Source organism: Cucumis melo, chromosome 4 (assembly GCF_025177605.1).
Source record: "Cucumis melo cultivar AY chromosome 4, USDA_Cmelo_AY_1.0, whole genome shotgun sequence".
Lineage (NCBI taxonomy): Eukaryota > Viridiplantae > Streptophyta > Magnoliopsida > Cucurbitales > Cucurbitaceae > Cucumis > Cucumis melo.
The window spans coordinates 2,517,840-2,528,785 of record NC_066860.1 but is presented as its reverse complement, the minus strand read 5'-3'; the positions used below and the strand labels follow the sequence as shown (position 1 = coordinate 2,528,785).

The 10,946-nt window shown below is 34.3% G+C and overlaps 1 protein-coding gene across 6 annotated transcripts; it reads right to left on the bottom strand.

Annotated features, from left to right (window-relative positions):
• Nucleotides 1-1,425: 1,425 nt before the first annotated feature.
• On the bottom strand, nucleotides 1,426-10,676 carry LOC103503724 (protein ANTI-SILENCING 1). 6 transcript variants are annotated; one of them, XR_007820206.1, is made up of 14 exons: nucleotides 10,436-10,676; nucleotides 10,033-10,124; nucleotides 9,640-9,850; nucleotides 9,470-9,537; nucleotides 7,792-7,960; nucleotides 6,967-7,691; nucleotides 6,226-6,252; nucleotides 5,592-5,684; nucleotides 4,950-5,028; nucleotides 4,763-4,853; nucleotides 2,654-2,759; nucleotides 2,435-2,551; nucleotides 2,133-2,342; nucleotides 1,426-1,922 (listed from the first exon to the last, which is right to left on the bottom strand). XR_007820206.1 is itself a non-coding variant. In XM_051083618.1 (11 exons), exons 2-11 carry the CDS (start codon nucleotides 9,812-9,814, stop codon nucleotides 2,292-2,294), a joined length of 1,803 nt encoding a protein of 600 aa, XP_050939575.1. In that variant the 5' UTR covers nucleotides 9,815-9,850; nucleotides 10,436-10,675; the 3' UTR covers nucleotides 1,982-2,291. The 6 variants fall into 6 exon arrangements, 1 of the variants encoding a protein (XP_050939575.1); XR_007820203.1 differs by having other exon boundaries at nucleotides 9,470-9,850; nucleotides 10,033-10,174; XR_007820204.1 differs by having other exon boundaries at nucleotides 9,470-9,850.
• Nucleotides 10,677-10,946: the final 270 nt, after the last annotated feature.

Sequence of the window (10,946 nt, the reverse complement as noted above, 5' to 3'; positions counted from 1 at the left end):
GGAAAGAGTCAGAGAGTGACAGCCTTGTCTAATTGTATAATATAATTTGAGTTTTAGTACAAATTTTCAATGGAAAAAATGATGGGAGTTCGGCAATTTGGATTAAAATATGAACGTGATGATTGGAATTATTATTTGACTTTTAAGTTATAGTTATCATGTCATGACGATGAAATAATGGTAATAGATAGTAATTTTAGGCTTGATAGGTACTAATATTTCAAATTTAATTGTTAAACTATATTGGCATAACTTTTATTTCTAGAGGTTGAAGGTTCATTTTTGTATTGTATTATATATTATAATATAAAAAATAGATAGCTTAATTTTTTATCCTTAGAATAACCAATAGAGTAGGTAGCAGTCTTAGCATAGGTAAATTGAATGAATATTAATTTTGTATTACTTTTGAGAATAAATGGGCTTAAATTAAAAATTAATGATCTTTTCCATGTGGATGATATTGGGAATCTTAAAAATGTATTTACAAACCCTTGATTAAGAGATGTTTTTATTTGGGTACTGTTTCAAACACAATTTTCTAACAACACTCATCCAATCACCAAAAATAAAATTTAAAAAATCTTTTGCACCTACCCTCTCTATAAATATTTCCAATTGGCTAATTAATTGACATTGTATGAAAATTCCTTTTAGACAACTTTTTTCTATTAAATTTTCAATTATACCATCAAACTCACGCACACAGCATAAAAAAGAAACATATTATGCTTTGAAATGTTCTTGGCTAATTAATCACAATACATTTGTCATTACTACTGTATTAAAGGAGATAAAAGAGCTGATGATAATTTTTAGGTCTCTTTTTAAATAGTCTCAACTTAAATCATTCCATGATTTATTAAAGGGAAATAATATTTCATTTCATAAAAATAAAAATGGAACATATTAAGCTCTGAAATGTTCTTTGAATTCTCAATAAAAGTCAATAAAAGCCTTTACGTAAAAACATCAGTTTTAAACTTTTAAATTCCAGCCTATTTTTCACATTGGCTAAAATTTCAAAAATGATTTTTAGAAAGAAAAAAAACATAGGATCGTTATCAAATGAAAATTTATAATTAAAATCCGTAATTTAAATTCTAAAACTACATTTTTTAAAAAGAAAGAATACGGCCAACAAATTAGAGAAGGACCAAATCATCAATTGTTCCTCATATGTACCCAACACCGAGCTGTCATTTATTGCCATATCTAATGTTGAATGGAAGAAGTATATACCAACAAAAACTAAAAAAAATTTCCCTACGAAACATGCATATTGACCTACACCAAAAGGAACAGGGTTGAACTTCTAGGGAATAACCCCATTCACCAAAATTTCCAATTAAATATAAACCTTCACTAGATATTATTCGGGAGAACTAAATTCTTATGGTAATGCGTGATTTTTCTACAGCAAGATAAGCTAAAGATGTGATTTTTCTACAGCAAGATAACGCTAAAGATGATATTTTTAGTACAACTTGAACCTTCGACATCTAGGGACAGAGGTTATGCCAATACCACACTTTGGTGGCATAACTCTGAAGCTTTACCTGATGTATCATATACTCTACAAAACTACAATAAATTGAGCACCAAAACTAATAGATATAAGTTGTCATCAAAACCCAAACTGAAAACTGATTTTAGCAGAGGCAGAGAAGAACGCCATGGATAATAGTGAACCACTCAAATACTTCCTGGTTCAATGTTTAGAATAAATATGCAAATTCCATGTACATTCAACACCCATAATGGGACACCAGTAAGTATTGGTATAACTAACCATGTCGCCACATGCAGCTGTATTGATTCAAAAGCCTCCGTTTACCCAGAAATTTCATCTCATTAAGCTCCTCAAAATGTTTCATCTGATCCTCCAAAAGCTAGGACCTTTTCCAACCGATATCTCAGTTCTGCCAGAAGATCGTATTAATTCACTTGTTCAATAAACACAACAATCTGAGCCATTAAATAGCCATACTATAGAAACACAGAACGCTTCTTGTTTTAATGAAAAGAAAACAAAACAATTTCATACAAATGCTAGTCCGGAGAAATTAAACCAAGTCATTACAGCAGAAAATGGGTATATTTGACATTTGAATAAGATCAAAGAGGTTTACCAATGTACAATTGCCGATTACTCCAATTTGACAACGTGCAAAAAGCAAGAGAAGTAATTCTATCATTTTTGGTACTTCCAAGAGTAAGGCACTCCCTTGATTCAAAATATGCTATATCAAAAGGATTCTCGCCCAATTGAAAATATTGGAGAATGATGCTCATCTAGATTTGAGCTTGCTCTTGAGTTTTCTCAACTCCTCTTCTTGTTGCTAGAAGTAAAAAAGAACAAATGCTAGTTAATAAAGGTACCAAACCATGATAACTTTCCATCATCATAAGTTCAATAGATTGAAATCTAGACCTTGAACAACTGTTTGCAGACAAGTTCTGATCTTTCTTGTAGTAAACACCATTCCATGGCCATGTCATATTCTATTGTATTTGGCTGAGAACAATGCGAAGTTGATACAGCTTCTTTCTGGGAAGTAACCAAAAAGCAATGAATAGATGAAGAAATGGGGGAGTGAATAGGTATGAAAGTTCGACAGAGTGTAATCGGTTTGAAAGAGTCACACATTACCATCTCACGTTGCATTTGATGTCTAAGCTTATCGATACAGTGATGCCCAAAAAATGTTTGTTTCTTTGACGAAAGATGAGGAGTCTCAAAGCTACCAACAAGAACACTGAGAAAATGATAGGAAATTACTCAGGAAAGCTAGATAAAACACCTTGTGAGCTATCTTTAATGCTTGATTCAAGTAATTTTCAGAGTCCAGACTATATCTGCATATATTCAATTGTAGACATAAAGAAATTTAAATAAAACAAAATTCAGTTAATTTGGATAAAAACAAAGGCAAGCAAGGAGTTTCGTGATACAAATGAGGTCAAAGACCCAAGGAGATCCAAGTGGACAGGAATTGAGATGCCATCAATAAGGAAGCCAGAAGACCCACAAGGAAGTATGAAACGCTGTCCTGTGCGTCTTATTGCTACATCAAAGGATGCACACACAAGTATTTAATCTTAAAGTCTCAATTATGAATCGAAAAGGCATGCTACTTAGGCTAGCACATTGAAACGATGCCCATAGCATCAAGAGCTACATTTATAAAATTGAAGCTCATGAATGCCGCAAGGGAAGACAATTTTATCGGGAGAAACTTCTAGATTGAGATGTTAGCTTTTGGGGCAAGACAACACCATAGGAGCAGGAAAAGAAATTGAAGTCTGCAATCGTGGATATCTTTTCATTCGAATTTAATTTTTCAACTTTACCTTCACTCTTGGTAATCTTCTGAAGGAATTTTTCATTAGATTTGATTGTTTATTCTTGAACATGAGTAGTTAAACATTCAGTTCTTAAGGGTCGATGTAACCATTATACATTATGACTTGATCAATTGATTGTCTTGAATGATTTCTTTTATTTCATTTATGAGAGCTATTAATCTCTTGAGAACAGATTAATTGATATAAGATATTAATCCTATGGTCGAGAGAAGTGGTTTAGCTTACAACTGAAGTAGTTCTAAAATTGAAAGATTTAGGATTTCTTTAGAAGTGGCTAAACGAAGTACACACAAGGCTTTATTAATTAAAGAAATTTAATAAGGATATTAGGTTCTTAACTTGTCAAGAGATTTAATTGTGTTCATGAGAGACTATTATTTGTACCTTCTTGACTTATGGAATAGTTACATGTTTGGCAACCAAACATTGTTTCCTTTAAAAAAATATATAATCATTCCATAAGTTTTGTAACTTTGGTCTTGGTTGTTTTGATTGATTAATTCGTTTAAATAATTGATGAAAACAATTCCCCATATCTTTTTATCATTGATATTACCTTTAGCATTTACTAGTTAGTAGCACTAGTTTATTATTTTTCTCCATCATTGACAGTTCGTCTAAATAAAATTGGTTGATTGTATTCATTGTATTTTACTCCATCATTGATTTAGTACTTTACTCCTTGACTTATTGAAATGCCATGAATCTGTTATTAGAAACTTTGTATTTAGCATATTTGATTATAGATGTATGATTTATTTACGTTTATGACCTTAAGGTTTAAGGTATAATATAAACTCCCCAACACTAAGACACCAATATCTTGTATTATGTAACATTCTCTCTAATAAAATTGTTCCCCTTCTAACCTGTAGATGTAATAAATACACTGTTAGTAAACCACGTAAATTTGGATCGATTCTCTACTATTTTAAGTTTTTATGTATTCTTTATTTGTCAATTTCGTAACAGTACTAAGGTGAACTAGCAAACCTGAGGACAACATTCTTACAATCATTATTGATATCAAAACTTTAAGCCTCTTTCATCTGCCAAAGCTAATACGTACAACTCTAAAATGTGTTTACCAACATAAAAAGAAGGTGATTCTGTCATTCTATCTCCAGGTTCTAAAATAGATAACCAGAAATAGCAAAGGTGCCAAACTAAAATGCAAAAAGTACAAGGGAAAGACAATTATCAAAATAGTTACTGCTGAAATAAAAAACCGCCAATCACCGGCCCGATGACACATCAAGGCCCAAGAACTGACATGTTAAACTAGTCCAGGTGGCCAGATGCTTCCGAACAAGATCATAGAGAAGAGGGACCAATGGAATAAAATAGATTAACTGAAAGTAAAAGCAGTAAAGACTACTGAACCCAAAATTACCTTCCATCTGCAAGTAATAAGCAACCTTCATGTAATTTTCTGACCACTTTCTCTGCTGCTTCCTTGGTTTTGAATACAACATAAGCTTGACCTACAAAATAATCCAGACAACAAAATTAGGAACTCAAACAACAATAACAAAAATTCAACAGCACAGCCATTTCATCAAAGATCGTACGGAACAGACCTATGTGAGGCATAGAAGTTGCAGTTCGCTGAATCATCTTAGCTGTGCAACTCTCATTGAAGGCATGCCAGACAATATCCTGAATGTTGCACAGGATGGGATATCAGACTTAGATGTAATGACCACACATAAATAATTTAATTTGTGGTAATTGAACTGGTTTAGAAAAGAATATGCCATGGCCAAAAATAGTTTTTGTCTGTAAAATTGAGATTAGTGTCTACTTAATCCCTAATGTTCAACAAAAGAGACATTTGACCTCTGAAGTTTGAAAATAGTTTTGAATAGTTTTAAGTTAATGTTGACCATGACCATACACATTGAATTAAGACGGCCCAGTGGTAGAAGAGAAAATAAAGACCAATGGCAGTAGCTACAAATTTGAGATTGGGTCATAAAGGACAGTCAGGTCTTTTCTGCCTTCAAACTTAGTATAAATGGACATCAAATTAAATTTTCCAACCCCGACAATGCATATAGCTTATTCAGTCAACTAACAGTCAACTCTAGTTTATGGATCATTTAACAATTATTTTTCAAATTTTAAAGAAAATTTCCATTTTGAAATCTCATGGACCAGAAGCGTATTTTGTCCAAAGTAGCACACCACATCAACTAATCAAATGAAAGAATTGATTTTACCTCCACTTCACCGGAAGTGTAAGATGGATCCAAATTCTGAATTAGAACAAGTGTTCCTTGCTCGTGTGCATCTTTTATTCTTTCTTCCCACGGCTGGCATAGAAATAATCGGTTTAATTGGTTTAGAATAATAATATCGAACCATAGAAAGAGCAAGACAAGCATATCTCAAGAACTGGCCATGCAAATGGGATCTATTTAGTTTTTAGGTACAAAAGATGAGGAACTTTTTATCAATCAATTGTGCGAAAAGATATTAAAAAATGAGAAGGTTCAACTGACCTAATGGAAGATTTGAAAAAGTTTTTTTTTAAATGCACAAAAGTTCGGAAAGTAGTAAACGCAAAAAGGAGGTAGTTTTTTATAAGGAAACAAAGCCTTTCATTGACATAATGAAAGGAGTCTAATGCTCAAAATACAATCGCGTAGAAACTGAAAATAGAAATTCAACGGAAGAATACAAACTAAGTTAAACAAAGAAAATGAAAGCATTAATGTCTTGATTATAGAATAAAGAATAATTAGAAAAAAAGGTTGTAGTTAGCATCAGCCACCAAATACAATAAGAGGATCTGACATTAAAAATATGAATAACTAAAATGATGTGCGACCAAAGAGTTTAAGATTGACTTACAAGTCCCTTGAACCATCTGCTTCTATCCTGTTCAATTGTTGAAAATAAAAACAATCAGAACCTTAAAAACTATCGTGATAAAATTTTTGCACCAAAATAAACAAGAAGACATATCAAACCATTGCAAAAGGATCCAAATTCTCTACAGCTTTCATACTAAATAAACATGGAGCTCTCAAGAACAAGTGTATCAAGTAAAACTTTTTTTCTTACAGAAACAACTTCTGTTGAGAAAAAATGAGAGAACACCTCTACTGAAGGGGTTTCTAACTAAACTACGTAAAATGTTTATCTAGGCACAATTACAAAAAAAAAAATCAAAAAATAATAAAAAATATAAAATAATAAAAAATAACTTGAAAGAGGACATGGGCATCAGCTCCAGTAATAACCACAACTAACATGACCCAAATCCAGTGCTTCAATGCAAGAGCAAAACGCTACTTATTGAAGCAATAAGAAACTGAATGAGGCAAAATTTGAGTGTCCCATCATATTCCACAACTGCTAATTGTATAGGTCAAAAGACCGAAAGGATCATACTACATTATGTAACTCAATAATTCTTCTAAATTTTAATAATGAACTTAGTTTCATTAAGCAAAGTTAAAGAACAAGAGCATACAAGGAAAGTAACAAGCAAACAAACAAAAACCAAGTCCAATCACAAGCTAAGGAAAAAAGGTCTAGGACCTAGCTAACATTGAGAAGTGAAATAACAATACTAGAAATACAACTTACAGCATCTGGCCTTCTAGTAACTTCCACAACTTCACCGTCTATTAGGGAAGAGGGCTTTAGGTTCTTGCCATTAGAAACCTTTGTTGGCTTCTCATCTAGCTTGGGCTTCTTTAAAAAACTATCCTTGGTTTCACGAGAATCTTTTACATTTTTGGCTCTGGAAGCATCTTCAGAAACAAGAACTTTAGGTGAGGAAGCCAGTGTGTCACCATTGTTGTGATCGATACCAAGCTTTTCAATGTCATTCTTGGTCATTCCAGGAGATAACTGAACAGAGCTGTCTAGTTTTGCCTTCTTCACTGGCCTATGTTCAACTTCAGCAGATTCCCTTGGACTTTTGACTCTACCTTCGACATCCTTAGCGTTACCAGGCTTCTCATTAGAATCAATTTTGATCCTTGGAGGGACCTTATCACCTAAGATGTTTTCATGTTTACTAATACTACTAGTTTTACCCATTCCAATTCCTGCTTCGATTGCATGTGCACTCGACTTCTCCTCATTGGAGGATTTCTCTATAGACCCCTTCAAATCAACATTTTCCTTTGTGGCCTTCTCAAGAGAGCTGTCATTAGTCGTCACAGTCAATTTTCCATTAGAAATGTCCCTTCCAGAAGGATCTTCTAATTCAGTCTTTACAATTGCAATGCCACTTGCATCTTTCCCATCCTTATCGGTCCTCTTAACATCTTTTGACGTATCTGCTTTATTAAGTAAAAGTTTAACTGTGATTGAAAAAGAAACAATCAATTTTGAGATCAGATTATAACAAACCAACCAAAGGTAAAACTATAGAGAAATCTTTTTGAAACAATGAACTCAGACCTTCCACTCCAGCAATTTTATCACATATCTCACTGCAGACCTCTTGTTTTCCAACATCAAATGTACGACAAAATACAAAATCGGCCTTTTTGAGTGCTTCATCCGAAGGTTGCGGATTTCTGCTGTCATTTGAAATGCAGAGAACATTGCACTTTCCAGCAAGTACTTCCTGGTTTGAGATACAAAATATAAGGACGTGGATTATTAAAAAACAAAAATAAAAAAACAGTCTCACTCACACACACAATTCATTCCTTCGATTGATTTTTTTTCTTTCCTTTTTAACGAAGAAACAAACTCGTTTATTTAAAACCAGCATTTTCAAAGGGAAAAAACACACACCACTGCAATCTTCTATGAAATGTGTATCTTCTAGAGAAAAGAGAACAAAGAGAGCAATTTTTTTTTTTTGGTAAAGAGAAAACATGGTTTTTTAAAATGAAAATAACGGCTTTCATGGAGAAAAAAATGAAAGAATACACGGGAGCCCACAAAAAAGGCACTCCTTTTACAATAAGGGACTCCAACTATGCAAAATCCCACTTAATTATAAAAGGTCTTTGAAATTGACGCCCAAAGGGAAGCATGAAAACAGACAAGGGACCAATAATCCCTAGAATCCTTCTCCACTCCCCTAAACACCTTACTGTTCCACTCACCCCACAAAACCCATAAAACTGCACACATTTCAGCAAGACAAAGGAACCGGCCTTTCTCCCTAACAGGAGGATTGAGGAGGAACTCCTCAATTAGAGCACTTGCTTCTCTAAGACGAACACTCATCATACCGAACATCTGGAAAAAGGAATCCCAAACACCACTTGCAAAGTCACAACGCAAAGAATATGGTCCAAGTCTTCCTCTACCTTCCAAAAAAGGCCTAACAAGCAAAGGCAACTTCCTGACAAGTGAATCCAACGTGTTAGCCAAGCAATGAAGAACCTCCCAAGTAAAAGATCTCACCTTTCTAGGGTCTTTAATCCTCCCAAGCACCAAAAAGACCAACTTACCTAAGGAGGACAGATTGACAAGACGATGAAAGAAACACTTGCACGAGAATCCTTGCAAAGGATTGGAGCTCCAAAATTTGACATCCATTCTCCCCAATCAAAAGGGGTGAGTTTTCAAGTAAAGAAAGAAAAGCAACCACATCTGTAGTTTCCCTCGAAAAGAGAATGACAGAACCTAATGAAAAAGATGACACTAAAAAGTCAACAGCAAAATGATTTTTGAAAGACAATAAGTGACACAAACGGAAAAGCATAACAAAAAGAGGACTCTTCCCCACCCATGACCTTCTCAAAAGTAAGTATCTCTCCCCTCCTCCACCACACGAAGAACCAAGTGAACGAAAGAAGGGAGCTCTTTCGAAATATACTTCCACAAATTCCAGTGAGTACCTACTCAAAGTTATGAGAGATAAAGGTCAAGAGAAATGCTGAAATCCTAGCATTCCCATCCACTTGTTGACCAACACTTATATAGACTAAAATATAATACTATCTATATTTTTCATGATTTTTGCCAATGTGTTGCAATACCAAGTGAAAATTTTTCTATATTTTTTTCTTTCTGGATGAAATACCAAGTGAACTAGCTCATGTCTACCTACAGGGTAAATGAATCAAGAGAAGGAGTATGTCACCATGAAATAGTAACGCAACAAGCTAAAAATTACCAGAGAATTAACATTGGCAAGACCAATACCATCGCCGGATGCCAAAAATAATTCATTCTCCCGTGTGTCTACACCTCCAAGATAATTAAGAATCTCACAAGATCGAAAAAACCAAAGAATTTTTACTTTCTTTGTCTTATCAGGATTCTGCCAGATTTTAAGAAGTTTACCAATGTAAGGCTCTGGTTCACCTTCCTTATATAGGTAGACAGAGTCGTAGAGAAAATATTCTACACCATCGTATGTAAAAGACTCATAAAAGGTCACGTCCTTTTTCTTCCCACCAATTCCTTTCTTTTTGCCCCATTGAAATTCAACGTTCTCCACTTGCTCTGTTTCTACCATAATACCAAAGCAGGCCTCCTCCAATAAGAAATGCAGCTGCAACCAAAGAAAATAACACAAGATTTTACAGCATCAAAAAATTAAACAGGAATGTCAATACGAATGATTAACCAGTTTACCAGATGGTTTAAAATATATATATATACTGGCACAACGACCCAATTATCAGGGGCGCGCTCATAGAATATAATGCATGCGTGCACGAAAAAATCTCTTACCGATTAGTTGAATGTAGCAGATATATCAACATGACTATGTTGCATAAGAAACAAAACAGGCTACTTCAACTTCAATTTTGTTTAATCATAAGCTGAAATGAAGAGAAACCAATTTCACTTGAACAAACAGAAACCCAGAGTCCTAACCAAGGAAACACCCGTTACTTCAGTACTCGACCAAGAATTTAAAAAAAAAAAAAAAAAAAAAGTAAAAAGATTTAGAATGGAGAAACTCAGAACTCCAAACACCATGCCCAAGTGTTTCTTTCAGCAAATAAAATTCAGAAACCAGCGCGAAACTCATCCAACATTCCAGTACTAGTCTAGCCCAAACTTCAAGAACAACCAATAATAACAGAAGGATAATGTAAGCAAAATTTTACAAACAGAGTTGTATTGATACCTGAAAGCGACCATGAAATGTGAAAGAGTGAATGTCGGGAGATCCTCAAGGGTAAAAAAATGGAGAGAGCTCGAACCACAAAGACCGAAATTTGGAGGGAAATTAACAGTTTACGTAAAATCACTCAGGCAGTAGAACCCAGCAGCATAAAACCCTAATCGCAAGCGCGCGGTGAGGCTCCGCTTCCCTGCGTTTGGGCGGGCGCGTGCGGCGCGTGGGTAATTGGCCCGTAAAATACTTTCAAACTGGAAGGAACCAGAAATTTTGGACTTGTGGACTCCTCCGAACAAATTGGGCCTCCGACTTTTGTACCTATCCCAACTATTGGGCTCACCTGGCCCAATATTTGGCTCCCTAACGTCCATTTATCAAACTTGGAGAGATTGTTTGCAAGAGGGGTTAGTATTATGACAGTGTTACGAAAACTTAATTTTATTATAACATGTGTTTGGGATAATAGTTTAAAAATATAGTTTTATGATAATATATGTTTGGGGAATAGTTTAAAAAA